The sequence below is a fragment of the Rhinoderma darwinii genome, chromosome 12, assembly GCF_050947455.1.
Source record: "Rhinoderma darwinii isolate aRhiDar2 chromosome 12, aRhiDar2.hap1, whole genome shotgun sequence".
Classification (NCBI taxonomy): Eukaryota; Metazoa; Chordata; class Amphibia; order Anura; family Rhinodermatidae; genus Rhinoderma; species Rhinoderma darwinii.
In genome coordinates, this window is record NC_134698.1 from 61,645,565 (window position 1) to 61,666,606 (window position 21,042).

Below are 21,042 nucleotides of genomic sequence, written 5' to 3' on the forward strand. Positions count from 1 at the left end.
TTAAAAAGCGGCTGAAAATCAGGAGCTGTTTTCCCTTGAAAACAGCTGTGTATTTTCAGATGTTTTTTGCCAAGCGTGTGAACATAGCCTTAGGATACAAAACAAGCAATGTCTGTGTCCTGATGGGTTAGGGCTGCATAGAACTGCATTGTGTGGGCAATCTGTGGTTCCCCTCTTGTGGTCAGTGAACAAGTCAGACTAAGTTAGCGTCGCCCATTCAACCAAATATTAAATTCCATATTAGGAAGAAACACCCCATTAGGATTACTGTAAAATGACAGTTTGCGCTGGTTTATGTGGAGTCATTTAACAACGTATAAAAGGAGTTTTTTGTGATGAATAAATGCCTTCTTAGTCCAAGGACCCTACATACATCTTTAATGCTATATAAAAGTCAAATTCACTGGAGCCAAACACAGAAACCCTGCATTGTTTGGGGAACGGCAAGGCAACCACTGCAGAAACAGGCGTGAAAGTAAATGTACGGTTGTTACACACAAGTCTGAACATACATTTTGCGTTTTCTGCTTCTTCCTTTTCCGGAAGACCACAACCTTCGACATCGGCCTGTCTAAGTAGGCAGGATCAAGCATCGAGAGCATCACTGCTCCTCAATGTTCGTTTGAGGAACAGCGGATGACATCAGAAGCAAGAGCGGTAAAGTCCTGAATTATACGACATTAAAAAGGCTAGAGAAAAACCAGCGATGTTGTCCAAGCTGTAGTCTCCTACTTGACTGACGGTTGAAGTTCTAGAACACAAATAAAAGGTATGTATGGGAGAGTCATAACACAGTGCCATCCATGGAAACCAGGAACAATGACATCACGTTCTGAAGGCTGACTGTAGATCATAGAAAAGCTGCCAAGCAGTCAGGACAGACAGACATCTAAAAAAAATGGCCAGAGTCTAAAGTTGATCAAAACAGAGGATTTCAATCAAAACGATCGCCTGTCTGGAGAAATTTAACAACTAACGATTGTTTTAGCCAACCGATAACAGACCACCATCTGGAAAAAAAAGCATAACGTGTGGAAAATCTGCAAAATTTTGGTCCCGTGTGAAAGCAGTCTATTAGATATAACAGAATGTGAACAAAACACTGCCAAAAATTAAAACCATCTAAAAATCAGGCATAGAGACCATTTGCAGAAAGGAGTCAGATTTCGTTCCACGCGCAGCACAGAAACAAGCTGCTACTGTACAAAAAGCAATTTGATATTTCTAAGAACACACAAATCACTGTAAATATGCTCTTGAGACATGGGGTTTATGGAGCAGGGCCAAATATTAAATAACTTTACCCTGCCACCTTTATAACCCTTTCAGGCCATAATAGTCTGGTCTTCTCACATTCTGATCTAGCAGCAGCTCTATCCTATCAATATGGTAGCGCTCCTTCTCCAAGAATTCATTAGACAACAGACCGCTGAAAACGATCATACGGATCAGAGGATTCAATGAGAACATCCTTGTGTTGAACTCTGGTCGAACAAACCTTCACATGTCTTTGGAGACTTTTTTTGTTTTCCATTGGCGTGCTTTACTGTAATGAAAGAAACGGGAGTCGTATAATTATAGAAGAATAAACCATGACTCCACTGGGCTCTCCTCCGGTTTGCTACGTGTGATGACCTATATACATAACTCATCTGTCCATCAGTACACTGGATGAGATTATATATGAAAGCTGTGAAGGGTAAAATCTTTATTGGGAGAATTTGTGAGGATGAACAATGATTTATAGGACCAGGAGGAATTGAACTCACCGTCTGTAAAAACATAGCAAATCTATTCTACAGCTAGATCTACGTTCTGCGGCACTTTTACACATCACTTCTGAAAAATAGTTAATGATTAGACAGTGGCATACATTTACCAAGACTGGTATATCTTATGCCAATTTTAGTAGAGGAGATTGAGGCCGTGATTTGCGCCAAATTTCTAATTGGTTTAGTTTTTGGATCAGTTTTTTGAGCCAAACTCATGAGTGGACACAAAAGAAAGGAGATGCAGCATTCTTTTCTTTATACCTTTTCTTCCGTTTAGATCCACATATGGCTTTGGCTCAGAAAACGGAGCCAAAACCAGCATCAAAACTGTGTGTGTGATCCTGACGTTAATTAATATGGCGCATTTTGAACTGTCCGAGAGGCAGAAAATCAAATCTACGCCTGCACATAGCCAAAATTTTACACAATTTTCAGCTATTCCTCTTAATAAATTGGACTTGCAGTACATTTCTTAGAGATAATGCCCACTTTTCCTGCCATTTTCTAAATTTGGTGACGGACAAGTCGTCGCAATTTTTTGTGCAAATTTGCACGGTACCATTTGCAGCATTACATTGGCAAAGTTTACATGAAAACCAGCATAAACTGCTTACTAAATGTGGGCCAACAACTTTTTGGACTGGGACAAGTCCACATAGAATGGCAAGGTCCATACATAAGGAAGTAGCCAAGAGTGACTATAGTAGGATTCGTGGCAATTTTTTTTTTTTCTCGTCAACCAACACACACTTACTTATTGGTAGACCGGAGAATGGAAGCAGTGAAGGAACTGTCGTGATGTTTCACTAGCTGCTACGGATTAAATCACAGTCGTGTTATAGGGCTTGGATTGGCAAAGTGTGGTACACATTCTGGGCTCATGTTGTCAAATGGGAAATTTTTATAATTTTTTGCTCAATAAACGCTAACGCGCGCTATTTTGTACTAGTCCCAAAACGATCAATAATGATATAAAATTCATGTTTTACATGTGCCCCCAGCACTAAATCTTTACTAAGAATATATTCCAGATCACACTAACCATATACATTGGCGCAAAGTCAACAAAAAATGTCAGGTGGGACCAAACGGCAATGGAATGGGTAAAAAGGCACCCCAACTGTCCCCAAAAAACAAAATTAATGGCAGTGCTGGATTCGTCAGATGCCGGATACCAACAGCGCACAATGGGTTTGTCAGATTTACGGCATTGCTGACAGACTCTGCGATGGAGGCTCCTAACGGTGAACTAAGTCGACCTTGTGTTAACGTGTATATTAAGTAATACTTTAATGGTGCCAACATATCTTATTCAGAAGTAACTCAGTTGGGTGTGTTCAAGTTAATAATGTCATAGATTTATCTAGGCCTTTGCAAACTCACGTTGACAACAACCAAAGCATGTTAGAACATAATCGTAGGCACTCCCTACAAGGTCAAAAGGCCTAAAAGATCTTGCTACTACAGATAAAAGAATTTCTACCTTCATAGTTTAATTTGTTCAAAAAATTAAGGTAAACTGAACAATTTACGCAATGCGTTACCCGCAGTACTTCGGCTTTAGGCCATGTTGACCTACTGCTGTGAGGATGCAATTTTTAGTTCTATGTATAGAATTATGGCCAGGTCTGTAATAATTTTTTATTTTGCATTGTTAAAAAATAATGCAGGAACAAATAGTTCTAACACTTTGATTACATATTATAATAGTCCAGTCACGGACATCCTGGACTGTTGCTAGGCTATATATACATTCCTGTAAAATGGAAATCCTGGGTCTTACCAGACCCTCTATTGTATAGGAACTCTCAGAGACATCACTGGGATAGGCCTTCTTTCTTGTCAATGCAGTGATCGAACGTCCCCGATGTGTAGATAGCAACCAAATGTCATGATGAACATGTGATCTGTATGTAAGACATTCGTGACTGATGTGCACGACCAAAAGCGCAGAAAAATGTGAAGGTTTTTATTGTATTTAGTGCCTTTACTGTCAGGACATAACTATTACGTCCTTGTGAAAGGGTATCTGGGCAGTGTAGGGCACGATTATTGGGGAAGAACAGCAGTTGCCTGTTCTTTATAATCCTCATTCTTTATTGGACTTATGGAGGGACCAACATTCTCTTCGGGGGAGGTCACACAGTGCCAAGGAACACCCCAAATCGCGCCCACCCCCTATGATTTTGATGGGAGGCAGAGGCCTGACTTTATTTTCCTGGACAGCTTTTGGCCACCTGCAGGAAAAAAAAAAAAAAAAAGTAGCATGCTCTTTCTTTGAGCGTTTTTCCCCTAATCTCCCAATAAAATAAATGGGAGGCAGAAAAAACCCACAGCGTTCGTTTTGAACGTTTTTCCCTGCGGTTTTTGCATTCGATTTAACTGCGAAAAAAATACAAAAAGAAAACAAAGCACAAATAGCCACACAATGTAAATCCACTCCAATTCGCAAATTATAGCATTGTATGTACAATAAAGTGGCATCAGACAAGCATCTAAGTCAGTAAATCTCCCTGTTCAGTTTTTCGTTCGTCTATTTTTTTTTCTTCTTAAGTCTGTATATGGTAAAAGATATAAATACGCCAAATGTTAGCTAATATTATACCATGCTTTCCACAGTAATAATCTGATGGAAAAACAGCAAAGGAAAAAAAAGAACTTGTATCCCATGGGAATGTATTGTCGTAGACAGCTAGACAGGAAGGGTACAGTGTATCGCACAAGTCTATGTGCCATGCCCCTGGACCGGCACCAGTGTAGTGTCTGCATAATGAACAGTGTCCGCACTATAAAAAAGTAAAAATTCCAGTCTGCAGAAATGAAGCGCTGCGGAGTATTCCCTCATCAACTGATTATTACCTTACTAAAAGTGATTTTATATCCATTATTCCAAGTTGCTGATCTTATTAATCACTGATCAGGAGGGTGTGAGTAACTTCCCTCAATACAAACGAGTCAGTCTGAAAAGTCAGGTATGATTCGAACGTAGTAATAATTAAGCATTTCCTATTATTTTTTTACAGCACCATCATATTTCATGGCACAATACACAGAATGCAACAACTCTCATCAATGTTGTTCCACAATGGATACCGGTAAGTTTTTACAGCGGGACCCATCAAAGCACAGAGACAACATACAAAACTTCTTGCATGTATTGCACTTGCTGGTATTCCAACTCAAGACCCCGGGTTTTGCGAGGAAGCTATCTAATTAGACAAACATTTTTCTCTCTCTCACTCTGCTCCCCCCCCTCCTTTCCAGAGACTTATATAGGCAACTTGTCTCTGTCTCTCTCTTCTCCTGCTCACTCCTCCCCCTCCATAAACTTCAATTGGCAGGCAGGGAATTGACCCCCACTTTCTGCAGTCTGTAAATTCTGCTTTATAACTAGGGATGGATTTTGCTTGACAACAGGAGGTGGGCAGCTGATTGCAGGAAGGGAGGCACCTAATAACTTCACACAATTTGGATGAATAAAACTGAATTTTAACAGTAGGTGAATTACAAGGTTCATCTATATCAGGTACACTATTAGATTAGCAAGGAACAAACAAGATATAGGCGCTGCACTGTAGGAGGAACCAGAAAATGGTGGGTGCTATCTTCAGAGGAACGTTGACAAAAAAAAAAACCTCATGTAAACGTCAGAACACAATCCAAGAGAAGAGGCAGCAATCCAATGTAATAGAAAAATCCCAAAAAGTTTGACAATGCCTTTAATGGGAAGTTGAAACGTTGCCTGTATGTTGGGTGATTAAACTATTTTGGGATTTTTCTATTACATTGGTGTGCTGCCTCTTCTCTTGGATTAATGTTCTATTAGATTAACATAAATTTTTTGAAAAGTTAGTGCCCATTTAAGAAAGTAAGCATTATGGGGTTTTGCTTTGTTTTTTTAGGTTATGTTTCGAACACGGCATCAAAAATACACACAAGGATGGTGCATTTTCATAACCATTGATTTTAATGGTAACACTTCTGGTGCAGTTGGTTTCCGTTTGTTTCTGTACCGTAAGATCATTTTTTTCTCGTTTCTGCAAAAAAAAAAAACGACAGAAACCTTATGGAACAGAAACAAACTGAAACCAACTGCAACATAAACCATTGAAATCAGATCGTAATGCAAACGGATGCTATGGTTTCCGTTTGGCTTTCCGTTCATCGGTTCCTCCGACGGAAAGGTCGAATGGAACCAATGAACAAGCCTAAGCTAAATGTGAACAGGCCCTTAAATAGATTATTCTTGAATCGCACAAGGACAACAAGTTCAGCAAATAGAAAATGAGGATGACAGAGGCCATTAGGTCATGACACCTGTCCTAAGTCTAAAAACGTGAAGTTCAGTAAAAAGTGACCAAGAAAAAGAACAAATGTCCCGAAACACTAAGTGGCAACACGTTCTCAGCATCTGTACATAGGAAAGTCATCTGTTATGTATAGTTTGTCTGTCAGTGAACAGGATCTGAAAAGAATCTTTGTGGTTTAAATCTTTAAGTTGACTTTTACTTTTTATTAAACTGGAGATCCATGGACAAACCATCTGTGTATGAAGCTCTAAGGATGAGTTATGTACATTTTTATGCAAAGTGTGGGGTACTAGAAGTGCTATGCCTGTTTAACCCAATATAAAATTTCACACAACAAAATACCCAACATATAGATGAGAAAATGTTAATAATTTGTCACCATTGTAGTTGTATTTTTCAAGATCAGCGTATTAAAAACTGTATATATGTGCCCTTCATTTCCGGTGCCCGGTCATAATAAGCAGTTAATGCATTGTAAAAACTGCAGATGACAACCTTTTGGCATAAATTATGTTGTAGTAATGAAAAGAAAAAAAAAACTACGTGAACACCGTAAATACCTGGTCTGCATGGTTGTACATAATTAGAAAAACAGCACCACACCTGTCAATGGGTTGTGTCTGGTATCGCAGTTCAGCTCCATTGTAATAAATGGAGCGGAGCTGCAATACCACACACAACCTGTGGACAGGTGTGGTGCTGTTTTTGGCAGAAAGCAGACATTTTCCAAATTCTGTACAGCCCCTTTAAAGATTGGCAGCAGCCGGCATAGAGTAACAATTGGGAAGAGTAACCCACATTGTGTCCAGCCTTTATGATTTTACTAACACTTGAATGGTGGCGAGCTGCAATACAAGACACGGCCCATGGAAACAGGTGGTGATGTTTCAAGAACAAAACAAAACCAGATCTGGAGATCCCCTTTACTCATGCTCTAGTCTACAAAACCAGATTGGAGGCACACTCCTCTTTACTACGCAGTCCGTATGGGCTTCAGATTCACATAGCTCCATGCAGTCTGTATGAAGGGGAGAGGGGCTGCTCCTCCCAAACCCTGATATGTGGAAGCAGTAGAAGTAGGTGTCATATCTGCCTGCCATAATAGAAACGCATGGGGACGAGCAACTGTAGTAACGATCGCTCATCCCTATGCATTGCTCCATGTGAACGGTGCAAATGAACGCCGATCAACAAGCTGTCTCGTTGATCGGTGCTAGTTTACACAGCCCATGTCAGGCCGTATAAAAGTACCCTTAATCTTAAGGCCCTATTAGACGGAGCCATTATAGTCCAAATTTTCGTATAATCATTTCAAAGATAATCGCCACGTGTAATAGCGTACAACAATTGGACGACAAACGATAAATCTTTGCGTTTCCGTAGATCAGACAAATTCACCTGAGTGAAAGATTATCATTCGTCACCATCATATCCCCTCATCTAATCAGAAATCTTCCAGTCGTTAGGAGATCAGTCCTTGGCCCTCCACCATAAAGCTCAATAATCTGTGTGTAATTGCTGAATGTTGAACGAGAAACGATCGCATCAACGACTGAACCGCGAAAATCTTTAGCATATATTGTCACGTGTGATAGACCGCCTTTCTAATGCAAACGACTCGCTAAATCATCGATCGCCCATGAAAGACTGTCTGCCAGTACGACCCTTATATTATAGTCAGAAGTCGATTTTCAGTATCAAAATAAAACTAACTTTATACTGTAGGGGGGGGGGGGGGAGGGGGTCTTTAAAATGCCCATAAAAAGCCATGAATGATATTATTCAGGCTACAGACCTTTTCTGAGGAAATACACAAAAAACCTCCTACGAATCATGATGCAGTCCCTGCACGATACACCGAGGACAATAAAGCCAAGACGTATTTGTGTAATTCTTGACTAATGTAATAAGTGCGCCGGGCGCCGTGTAACGGCATAGAAACAGATTTGGCGAGAAATTCTTAAAAAAAAAAAAGTCAGGAAAAAGTGACATGAAATAAAGCGGGCGTGATTCCTTCTCAATGGGAGGCATGAAAATCCTCTGCGTTCTAGTTAATCCAGAAAGCTCATTTCCACAGTCTGTAATTCTCTTTGTATTGTCCCGTTAAAGCCTAAAAGAATTTCACGGCAGCCCCGGCTAGTACCACAAACCTGCCTGTTACCGTAGCAACAGGCAGGTAACGTGTTAATAGACCGTAATTACATTAAGTGTGGAACGCAAAAGATATTTATTAGATTGATGTGGTCGGGACAAGCACTCGGAAGACGAAGACCGAAATAAACGTCTCCGTAGATGTGGCAGAGCAGAGTCACAGAACGCGACAGAGAATCCACAAATCCTACATATAAAGATGCAGCGTTAATGGGCATTATATCTCAAAGACAAGTTAAAAGGGTCAAAGTGCGTGTAATAGAGAGCGCCGATCTAAGGAGCGTGACAACATCATTTATATAGATGTCCTTGAAGTGATGCAAATGGTGGTAAGAGGCGGGTGGGAATCCACAATCCGGATGAATTTATAGCGCAGGTCCCCATCCCCATTACCTTGAGATCCACATTCTAGATATCAGTGTCAATCAAATGTATTGTAAAATACATTATCGAATGACCTAAATTAAGTGAATGTTAAATTGTCAATAATTTACAGCCAATTATTAAGATTCTAATTTTTCCCATTCAGCATTAGAGAAGAAATACAGATACGCAATGATACGCAATGATTCCCGCCTGGTCCTGATGCTCACTAGTAAGGAGTCGCACAGTCTCCGTGTTCTGCCGTACGGCGGTGGGTGCTGTATGTACGGAGCGATCCTCCTCTAAGAGAAATTCTTCCATAGGAGATTATATACAGGAGGTAAACTCAGGCCTTATTCACACAAACGATTTTCTCGTCAGTGTGCGGTCGTTTTTAACAGACATCACACTGATCGATGCAATTCAATGGGGCTATTCACACTTTTATTTTGTTTGTTTTCATGACACGTGTCTGTTGCGAGAAAACGTTTTTTGCGGACCAGCCTGGTCCATTGAAGTCTATGGGTGCATGGAAAAAAAGGGGCAGAACAGAGATGACATCCATGTGCTGTCCGTTTTTCATCAGGTGCTAAAGAAAAGCAAAAAGTTAAACCAAAAGTGCTTGAAGGGGGAAAAAAAAAAACGGACGACACACTGAAACCACACGGATGAAACGCGGACAGTCCTATGCATTAAAAATGGTCAATTTTTGGCGGATGCAAATCCGACACACTCGTGTGAATAAGGCCTGTGGCTGTATTCATACGAGTGATTTAACAGAGTTCAGTCTGTATTGTGTTTGAGTGCGTTCAGTGTTTGGTTTTACCATCCGTGTAGCATCAGTAGCCATCAGTTTCACGGTCAGCAAAAAAACAACTCCGTTTTCTTTTCAGCGACTCCTAGCAACCCATCCGTGAAAAACGGACTGCACTTTGACGTCCTTGTGCTGCCCAAATTTTTTCATACAGCAATTGGACTTGTATGGGTGAGTCTAGCCCAAGAATAGGACTTAACTAGTGCATGTTGGGATTTTGTCTGCACGGACTAACAGAGCGGAAAATCGGACATGTGAAATGGCCCATTGACTTTGGTGTGTCAATATAGTCTATGCGCTGTCTTTTCTACACTGGACTACGGTATTGATTCCGTCAAAACAACTGAACCCTTGCAAAACGGAGACTAAGGGAAACCATTTGCACCAGATCAGTCACCGTTGAAATCAATGGTGATGGAAAAGGAAACCTATGGTTTCCGTTTGTGTCAGTCAGGGCACCGTTCCGACTGAAAGCTCAGACGGAACGACGGGACAGAGCCCTGACGCAGATGTGAATGCAGCCTTAAAAAAATAAAATGGTCAAAAAAAGAAAAATACGCTAAAGTAATAAATTATTATTACCGGTGACAACAATGTGTACAAACATTCCTATTAATATCATGGCACACGTCATCCACAGCACGGGTATCCCGGTCTCTTGCAGCCAGAATCAGGGCTAAACTGTAATTAAATTACTCCGCACTAAAATGGAAACAGAAGGGTTCCCGTCCCACAGCACATTTACCAAGAGTCATCGGATATTCATTCCAGGCCGGCAATCTGTCTCCTGACACAACACACACCGGGCAGAGCGGACTTACTTTTACGCACCTCTTCTTGAGAGCAGCCATGAAGAGATCCAAAACAGCAAAAGACAAATCTGACCGGTGTCACCAAACTCTCCTCCCAGTCCTCACCTAGAAATACAGTTCTCTGCAGAAGTACGGAGTCATGTTTCACGAACATCCACTTCAAGTGTGAAACACAGGCCACTACTACTGTGCATGCTTCATGGCTTACAGTAAATGCCTGAGACTGTACATACAGCCGCCCTAAAGACAAGTGCAGTCATCAAATATACCCGACAGGCTCTTAAAGAGGCGGCGGACAAACCAATGCAGCGTTCCCTGGCGTTTAAAGAACTTGTGTGACGACTTTAATGACACTGGGAGTATCAGACTTTTTGCACTTCCGAGGGTTTCTTAGAGCGGAGCTAAACCACCCCAATTCTATTTCTTGAAAAAAAGCATCTTTCATGTACTTCACATCGCTCGATGTAGATTATTGGCAATCGAGATCTAGGCAGAAAGTAGGGCAGACCACTTCATAAGGCCCAATGCACACGGCCATGCCTGTAATCACAGCGCGCAATTGTGGGCAGGGCCGGCTGTTAACAGCCGCTTGCATTTTCAGCCTGTGCTCCCAAAGTACGGCGATACGGAGGGGTATATGCGGCCAGTAGAACTGAATGGGCCCGTAATTATCGACTGTAATTGTGGACGATTTCACAGTCGTGTGCATGGGGACGAAGACGTATCCTTCAGATAAGATAATAGCAGACCAGTTGGGTTTTAGGCGGAAGGGGACACAGGATTCCTAATTAACCCCAAAAAATAAATGAGGGACAAATCAATCCTGAAATGTAAACAAAATTTTTTTTATTTGGGGGGGGGGGGGGTGTATATTTATAAAGTGACTTTGCAATTAGAAAAACCTCTGTGCATGTGCCCTATTAGAGCATTATAGAGGGAGCTCCTGCTTGGGTCCCCCCCAATAAACGCAGAAAGCCTCTGCATAGAGAAGATCCCGCTCTTGAACGCTCAGCCAGACCATGTAAGGGCTTATTCAGACGAACAAGTGTAAACTCGTACGTGAGAAACAGTTGTTTTTCATGTCCGTGTCGCACCTGTGCGGCACCCGTTAACGGTTTAGTCATAGACGTCACTTGAGCCTCTTGGGGGATCCGTGAAAAACTGACAAAAATAGGACATGTCCTATTTTTTCACAGGCCCTTCACACGGTCCATTAAAACAATGGCCTTGTGAACAGCCCCATAGAAATACATACAGCCGTATCACGGCCGTAAAAAAAACAAAAAACGTCCATCACACGGACTACATATATGTTCGTTTCAATAAGCCCTAATACCACATCAGACAGAAGACCCAGAGTGCCCATGGGTCCATAATATGGCAGTGAGCCATATAAAAAAATACAGCAAGAAAGTTCACTATAGCTGGACTAAGACAAAAACACAGTTGTAGTATTCAGCATAATTCCTATCCATCATGCTCCGTGGAGTGAAAAGGACACGGTTATTGGTCCTAGCCAAATGAAAACTGTATTATATTAGTCCACCTGACGATATATGGGAAGAATAATATATTTGATGGACGGAAAGTGAAGCATAACGGAACCATGAATGTTATTATTTAGTCTGATTCCTCGTATATTCAAGACATGTGTGATCCGATGAACACGCTTCATCCAGCGAACGTCATGGCTTCACATATGGCAGTCATGAGTCCTCACGGTCCTAAATGTAAAAAGGAAGAAAGTGTAATGTGTAAAGCAGACCATAGATTTTTCACTAATGGAAACTGGTCATTAAAAGGGACTTACATTAAGATGGGACCAATTTCAGTTAAAGACCAAGACATACGTGAAACAAGCTCTATACAAATTTTCATTGGTTGGAACCAATCAATCATTCTACAACCATGAACAGAGATTATTAGTAATAACTTCCTTTTATAGTCATATCCTTAATGGTTATTGCTAAATGTATGGTCACCTTAAAGGGGCAGTACAAAATAAGAATCAAAATGCTTCATTCCCCCTAGGACAGCGCCACACTTGTCCATGGGATGTGCCTGGTATTGCAAACCATTTCCATTTAAGTGAATGGGGCTGTGCTGCAATACCAGACACAACCTATGGACACGAGTGGTTCTGGGAGAAACAGCAGAACCTTTTTTCGAACCCTAAACATGTCCTTTAACTGGTGAAAGCAGTAGTTAGGACCCAATGTACAGAACACAGACTCGCTGTACTAGATGAAACATTCACAATGCAACACCACTCCGGCACGGACATGGAAATCTGATATTCTGGACCTCTTTAAAGATTGTGCCACATACACTCAAGAGTTCCAGTGGTCTGGCATCATTGAAAGTTCATTCATTTTCAGTCTGGCCACTACACGACTTCACAAATGACATTTCAGGACATGTTTGCCTAAACAGCTGAGCGTGTGGGGGAGAGGAGTAGTCCACAAGTAGGCAATTCTTAAAATAAAAAAAAGCAAAAATACCTATGAATCCACCAGTGCCAAAAGAGTCACAGCAAAAGCGTGCCATTACCTCAACTGCACCTGCGCGGTTCCCCGTGGGCCCTGGAAACCAGTGTCATAATTCTGACCATGTTGGATTTTTTTTCCTAAACAGTCGCTTGCAACGTTTTAAAATATTGCAGTCAAGGTAACAGATATTTTACCAAGAACTGCGGATGGCGCCCTGTGGATTCCACGGACTGGAAGCACTGTTTGGGAGGGTGGAAGAACCAATATAATTCTCCAGGCTACACAGTAACACCTGCCGCTCAACGTCAATAGGATACAAAAATGATATGGCCAAAGTCGCGGTCTCATTCCGATCTGGAAATTAACTTTATTTGCTCATTAAAGGGTAACTAAACGTTCAAACTTCTGACATGTCATAGTGACATGTCAGAAGTTTTGATTGGAGGGGGTCCGAGCACGGAGACCTCCACTAATAGTAAAACGAAAACGAAGCGGCAGAAGTGCTCGTGTGAGCGCTGAGCCGCTTAGTTTCTGTTAGTCTTTTTTTTCGAAATCAACATAGAGGTGTACGGGCTCAATAGAAAGTCTATGAGCCCGTACTCCGCTACATCGGCTGTCCGGAATAAGCCGAACAGAAACGAAGCGGCTGAGCGCTCATGCGTAGTCGACTACGGTATTCATCCCGTCAAAACGACAGAACCCTTCCACAACGAAGACAAACTGAAACCGGCACCGGATCCGTCACCATTGAAATCAATGGTGATGGAAGCGGAAATCTACGGTTTCACTTTGTGTCAGACAGGGCTCCGTTCCAATGGAAAGCACCGACGGAACGGTGCCCTGGCGCGGATGTGAACATAGCCTAACTTTGATATGTGCTGCTGAATGTTGCACTGGACGTATAGAACTCTATACACATACATTCTCCCACTGTAAACAAAGAATAGAAAAAAAAACAAAACAAAACAAAAAAAAAATAAAAATCAGGGGTTTGGAAGAAGCTTATTCCCTCTGCCCAATGAGATAAACATGCACACCCAGCTCAACCGAGCGCAAATGTTTAAGGTGGAGTTGGGCTCAATAAGGGCATGTTCACACGCTGGGTTTTTGGGCATGTTTTGGGGCGTAAACGACCCGAAATACGCCCAAAAAACGGTAGCTGAATGCCTACAAACATCTGCCCATTGAACTCAATGGGAAAAATAGAGTTTCGTTCAGACAGGGTGTTTTTTTTACGCCACAGTTTTAAAGAACGGAGTCTAAAAAACGCCCCATAAAAAGAAGCAGCATGTCACTTCTTGAGTGGTTTTTGGAGATGTTTTTCATTGTGTCATTAGAAAATCAGCTCCAGAAAGCGCCAGAAAAAACATTTTCAGCTTCAAATTCGGCTGAAAATCAGAGCCGGTTTTCTCTAACAGTAATTTTCAGCCGTTATTGACTTTGCTTGTGAACATACCCCAATTGATCACACGGAGTTTCCGCTTCAAAAACCGCGCCAAACAGTGTTGGAAACAGAGCCAAAAAAAGCCCGAAATCGCCTCCCATTGATTTCAAGAAGCGACATGCCCGATCTTCGGGCGTTTCCGTCTCTGACCTCCCATTGACATCAATGGAAGGCAGAGAAAGCTGCTTTCCCTGCGTTTTTTGCCCGCAGCTGAAAAAAAAAGCGAACGTAGATTTTTCCGCCTGCAAAAAAACTCAATGTGAACAGAGCCTAAGCATTTGACCAACAGCTCATGTGTATAGCCAGCTACACTTATCCATTTTTTTTTTTGTGTACCGACGCGGTCAAATGAAATAAAACCTTACATATCAAACCAATTTAAAAGACCACACTTTAGCGCATACATTTTCACTACTGTATTTCTCTCAATGTTAGTAACTAGCCCAATGACCTTGTGACTTATAAAGTATGTACAATTTTGAGACTGTGTAAAAGGTCAGTACAACGGTCTCATAATTGATGGCATGTCTGGAACCTTTCTGCTTGAACGTACATTTTTCAGAGAATTGTACTGAATGATGCACATCTGCAATACATTGAGCCGAGTTACGGTAGATCTGATTATATTCCATCACGGTATGTGGGGTTCATACTTATTTTAGGAAATTCCAGCACCAGTGTTCGACCATGCTGTCAACGTTTTGCAGAAGTTTGAACCGGATAGGAGACTTTACCATATAAAAAGCCCCCAGCCACATTTTACTTTCCCACATGGCTCATGCTAATAAAAACCAAACCTTACACTCAGACACTGGTCTCTGCTAGCCGGGATTTCTTATGCATGAGAGATCTCCACTGGTGGTCCACAGCGTCTTCCAGCACAAAGCAAAATTATTCTGACATAGTTATCTGCCAGATACAGAAAAAGCTCAATTATAACAGTGTAAGAAATGGATTATGTGCAGGATCTGCAGATGAACTGAACGGAGTCTAGACACAAGCGTGAAGATGCCTTTTTGAGAGTCTGTATTAGCAGAGAAGCCCCTCCAGTCAAAATGTTCCTACTTGTAGGTGAAAGAAGTCCAACGCCAAGTCTGTCCGAAATCTGAGACTACAAAATCATAGGGTTTATGGATGCCGAAATAGCACACGTTTCTTGGGAGGGTCGTCTAATTGGAAATCAACTTTTCTGTTTGCAGAACTTAAAGGGGCTGTCCATTTGTGAGTGGTATTACATCTCTGTCCCATTGAAGTGAATAGTGCCAAGCTGCAATACCACACACAACCTGTATTTATAATCCTTTAAATGAAGGAAACGAGCACCAACGAATTAGCTGTCCATATAATGCAGAGACAAGACGAGTCAACCACATTGGGAGCCGCCGTAACATAGCGCCACTACGTTCAGGCGCATAAAGAGAGGTTCTAAGCAGGGCCCCCTCTATGTTCTGAATATGCCCTAGTAGCATATATAAATAGAAAGTAGAGATCTGAACAGCACTCCTAGAGGTCCCTATGGTGCACGCCAAACCGGGGGCATGGTCCCAATCAACCCCAAAGTTAGGCGAGAAATAAGGGAGGTAGGAAGCACCCAGAAGGTGGAGATAAATCACCAATGGTTTATTCCAGAGCGCTGCCTACCTCCTTTATTAATAGCACACAGACTGGAGATTGTCTTCAGGAGTTAAAACAACCCTCTGGTCCCGGGACATCATTTTAAATATGATGGGGTATATGGAGTAATGTTACCTGGTGCCCTCCAGTTGAGCCCCTCTGCTGTGAATCTGTCATTTTAAGGGCCCCACGGTGCGGTCCCAAAATGGCCACAGCGCTTCTTAGACTAGGAGTCTGAGACACTCCCACTGTTCTCGGATTGGCCAGAGTTGCTCATGTGAGCAGTTCCATCCAATCAGTTAACAGAGGGAGTGTCTTAGGCTCAGTCGGAGAAGTGCTGTAGCCATTTTGGGACAACACAGAGGAGACCCTAAAACGGTGGATCCAGGACAGAGATGTGCAACTGGAGGACAACAGGTAATATTTCTCCATATACATCATATTTATACTTTTTTCCTGAGACCGGAGTGTCGCTTTAACCCTTTCGTTTAGAGAAGAATGACAAAGTGGCAGGGTGCACGAATGTAAAGAGTTGAGAAGTCATATACCAATAGATTCTACATACTATACTCCCAGCACGTGCCCATATATTACAGCTCCTAGCACGATTCATGATGGTTTATTCAGAGCCAAGAATGGTGTCTAAACCCATCCCATCAGTAATGCCCTTCCTAATACCAAGGGACGGAATCCGAGTCAGTCTTTGATATTTGTAGACAGTAGTAAAAGAACACCCTTTACTTTTGAACAAATCTGTTTTAAATCCAAAAAAACACTTTTCACCACTGTACATCATTCTGAGCGCTTTCTGACGTATGTCACAGCGATTGCTCATGAATGGAATGTATACAAGATCAGAGGCTCCGCTGTTGGAAAACATGCAATATACTGGCCCTCAGGTCATAGGAGCCATAACACGCTACGCAAATAAAGAACAGGAGTCAAGGTGAATGGCTGAAAGGGCAGCAGGAAAAGGACCATAGTCTACGTTAAGCTTAAATTCACACATAGCGGATTTGCTGTAGATTTTTAATCCGGATTTCCAGAAGGAAAATCCACAGCAGAATACAGTGGGAGCAAACTGGATTTGATTTTAACAAATCTCCTCTGCAGAATGTCAATATCTGTTGTGGAATGAGAAAGGCTTGTAGCAAATTTCCCTTTATGGATGTCAATAAGGAAATTAAAATTCGCAATCAAACCCTAGTGTTGTGGATTTTGCTGAAGATTACAATTTTAATCCAAAATTATTTATTTATTTTTGCTTCAAAGTAAAGCCCCATGAACACGACTGTATTTTTCATCCGTACTAACGGACCCATTCATTTCTATCATTTCTATTGGCCAGGGACACCTTTCCGTATTTTTACCGATGGGTGCCCGTGCTGAAAAGAAATTATAGAACATATCCTATTCTTAGCCCTTATTCACACGACAGGGTTTCCCGGCCGGGTGACGGCCGTTCATAAATCGGACGTTACCCGGCTGCATTAGGAACAATAGACCCCTAATGGGGCTATTCACACGACCGATTTTTTGACGGCCGGGAAACCTGGCCATCAAAAAATGGGACATGCCCTATTTTCAACCGTTTACCCGGCCCCCATAGAAGTCTATGCGGTCTGGTAATACACGGCCATCACCGGAATGTGTCCCGAGTGATGTATTCCGTCGCTCACTCGCGCTCCTCCTCCTCCTCCTATATGGACACAGCGACGTCACTCACTTCTGCAGCGGAATCCCCGACTCTATGGCCGGGGATTCCGCTACAGGAGAAGTGAGTGACTACACTGTCCATATATGGACACAGCGACGTCACTCACTTCTGAAGCGGAATTCGCGACCTGTGGCAGGGAATTCCTCTCCAGGAGAAGTCAGTGACTTCTCCTGGAATGTGGGGGGGGGGCAGGGTGGCATTGCCTGCAGGGGGCAGGGTGGCATTATCTACAGAGAGCGGTGTATGGCAACAAATTTAAATGAAATTCATCCGATTTTAAAACAGACAGGGAAAAAAACTGATGCAAAACGGGTCAAAAATCGGCCGTTAAAAACGGCAACACGGCCCGGAACGGATGCAAAACGGCCGGGAAAAACGACACTCTGACCCCGCCGTGTGAATGAGGCCTTATTAGTAATTACTGCATGGACTCTCCCATAGAAGCCTATGGGTGCTTCCGTAAATATGTGCATCCGTAAACCGACCGTATTTACGGAAGCGTTGCTGTGTAACATGTTGGTGACATCATTTGCAGGCTTCCTCTTTTTTTTTTTTTTACGGATCCGTATATACGGATCAAATACGGACCGTATTTACGTACAGATTAAAACACGGTCGTGTGCATGGGGCCTAAATCTGGAGCTGCAAATCCGCATGCTTCAATGTGGATTTACCGCTATGGATTTCCCTGCATTTTCTGCAGAAATAATCCGCTATGTGTGTACATAGCCGATCTGCTGCGTATGGATGGAAAATTTGCAGCGTAATACAGCAGCAACAAAGTGGATGAAATTTTACAACAAAAAATCTCATCCACGTGCTCCAGAAATTTTCATGCAGATTTTTTTTTTTTTTTAAACCTACATGTCAATTTCTGCTGTGGAAAATGCACGGATTTATTGCAGATTTTCCCCATTGAATACATTGGTGAAGATTTGCTAATAAAAATGTGCCTGAATTCATCAAATTGGTATAGCGTCAAAAATATACAAGTCAAATTTATTAAAATAGTATAGAAAAATTAAAGCGGTGAAAAAGGAGACGGAAAACAAATCAAATAAGGAACTGTTGAAATCCATGCGAGAAGTAACAAAAGCTGAAAAAAAAATATTTAACAAAAAAACAGAATTGATTTTTTTTTCAAACGCAGGAAAACAAAAAAGTGCAAAAGAGTTTAAGATCAAAGAAGAAAGATCAATTATTTTATAAAATGACAGCTACACCCTAAACCCACCCACCAATACTACAAGAGGGCAATTTGTGGCAGTTCAAACAGGGAGCAGCCAAGCCGATCCAGACCCATCTGTATACACGATCCGCAGAAAAACATACTGAGAGAGAACGGCTGCACCTAAACGCCTAAAACACAGAAGAAATAACGCGTTTAGTGTGGGTTTAACTTCTGCATAGTGTTTTGTTTGCTTGTTCTTGCTGCATTAACTTATAATTCCTCACGGCAATATTTTTTTTTAATATTTGCTTTCTATGAAATTTGTGTCACCCGCGAGCCGCCCCCGCAAATCGCGGGCCGTGCACATGGCCGCGTGCATTAATTTCTATGAGCCTGGACAAGGGTAATCCTGGGCAATGCACGGAGCGTGGAAACCACGGTCGTGTGCATGGGCTCATTGAAATGAATGGGGCCGCAGTTGACCCGCAGATTTGTGGGTGAATTGCGGCCGCAAAAATACGTTCGCACGCATGGGGCCTAAGTCATTTAAATAAGAAATAAACACAATTTGTTTTAATCTGGCATGTTTCCAGCACAGAACTACAAAATAATGTGGAATAGATGGTCCAGCTGTCTCAAAGTATACAATAAAAGGCATTTATTAAGACTGATGAGAAAAGTAACGAGTTAGGCTGGGCAATTAATAGAAAAATAAAATCGAAATCCAGCGCAATTAGTGGACGTCATCTTGCGAATTTCGGTTTTATTAATTCTTTTTTTCTGGTTTAAACTGTATCTACATCTTCAGGGTGCAGATACAGTGGAATCTAATGTTAGAGCAGGGGACCGTAAAGTCTCTGCTCTACCATTCACTATATATTGCCGGACGCGAGGCTGTGACGTCATCCCGCCTGCCTGCACTGTGCCGCACAGACCAGAGGGATCTCCTCCACTCATGGTTGGAAAGCGTTAGGTGAATATGTATATTATTTTTATCAGGCACTATTGGGGGCATTATACTGAGTGGAGAGAACTATGGGGGCACTATCTTGTGTGGGGCAGTGTCAGGGGGTATATTATATACAGTAGTATTCAGCAGGCTCAGGGAATAAATATTCAATGGCGTAGCAAGCAAATAGGGTGTGGCATGAAAAAGGGGTGTGGCCTAAATAATCGTAATCGCATGTTCAATTAATCGTGATTTTGATTTCGATCATAATTGGCCAGCTCTAGTAACGAGTGAATTATCTGCTCATCAATCACCTGCTCATATAATTTAATCTGGCATCTGTATATCCAGAAAGCCTGATAATCCAGCACAGTATATAATGTGGAAGACCACAAGCCCAGATACAGAAGACTGAAAAGTAAGAACCAAAATTTGGAAATCGCTGTAATTTAGGCCAGGTTGATCAATTGTGTGCAATTATCTCTCTAATGTGATTGCAGAGCACGTCATTTCATGCGACCGCGGAATCACAAATGAAAAAACGAAAAAAAAAAATATAAGGCTGGGTTCACACTACCTATTTTTTTCAGGCGTAAACGAGGCATATTATGCCTCGTTTTACATCTGAAAATAGGGCTCCAATACGTCGCCAAACATCTGCCCATTCATTTGAATGGATTTGCCGACGTACTGTGCCGACGACCTGTCATTTACGCGTCGTCGTTTGACAGCTGTCAAACGACGACGCGTAAATTGACTGCCTCGGCAAAGAAGTGCAGGACATTTCTTTGCAACGTAATTTGAGCCGTTTTTCATTGAAGTCAATGAAGAGCAGCTCAAGATTTACAAGCGTCAAAGACGCCTCGCATAATGCGAGGAGGAGCATTTACGTCTGAAACGAGGCAGCTGTTTTCTCCTGAAAACAGTCTGTCTTTTCAGACGTAAAAGCCACTTATCGTGTGCACATACCCTAATTGATTTCATGTCAATATTCTATGCTGTATCTTGAGGTGTCCCCACTAACTCCATAACAAGGGCATTTTTCAGGACTGGCAGAAAAAAAGAGGGGCTTCATTTACATGGCGTTGGGATGAACCCAATGTTTTTCAAAGCATTTACTCAAGAAAACTGCTGTCATCACATTGAGATATATATATATATATATATATATATATATATATACACACATATACATATACACACACAGGGTGGGCCATTTATATGGATACACCTAAATAAAATGGGAATGGTTGGTGATATTAACTTCCTGTTTGTGGCACATTAGTATATGGGAGGGGGGAAATTTGTCAAGCTGGGTGTTGACCATGGCGGCCATTTTGAAGTAGGCCATTTTGTATCCAACTTTAGTTTTTTCAATGGGAAGAGGGTCATGTGACATCAAACTTATCGAGAATTTCACAAGAAAAACAATGGTG

The 21,042-nt window shown here is 41.9% G+C and overlaps 1 protein-coding gene across 8 annotated transcripts in view; it reads right to left on the minus strand.

The window, feature by feature from the left end:
* MAPKBP1 (mitogen-activated protein kinase binding protein 1) overlaps positions 1 to 21,042 on the minus strand; it is a 140,938-nt gene that overhangs the window by 99,331 nt on the left and 20,565 nt on the right. The window contains exon 1 of one of the 8 annotated variants that reach the window (XM_075844844.1): positions 513 to 748. The exons of the other annotated variants lie outside the window; for them this stretch is intronic. Coding sequence (XP_075700959.1) covers positions 513 to 602 — 90 coding nt within the window. The 5' untranslated portion in view covers positions 603 to 748. Of the gene's footprint in view, positions 1 to 512; positions 749 to 21,042 lie in introns of those variants that run through there. 8 annotated transcript variants of the gene reach the window in all.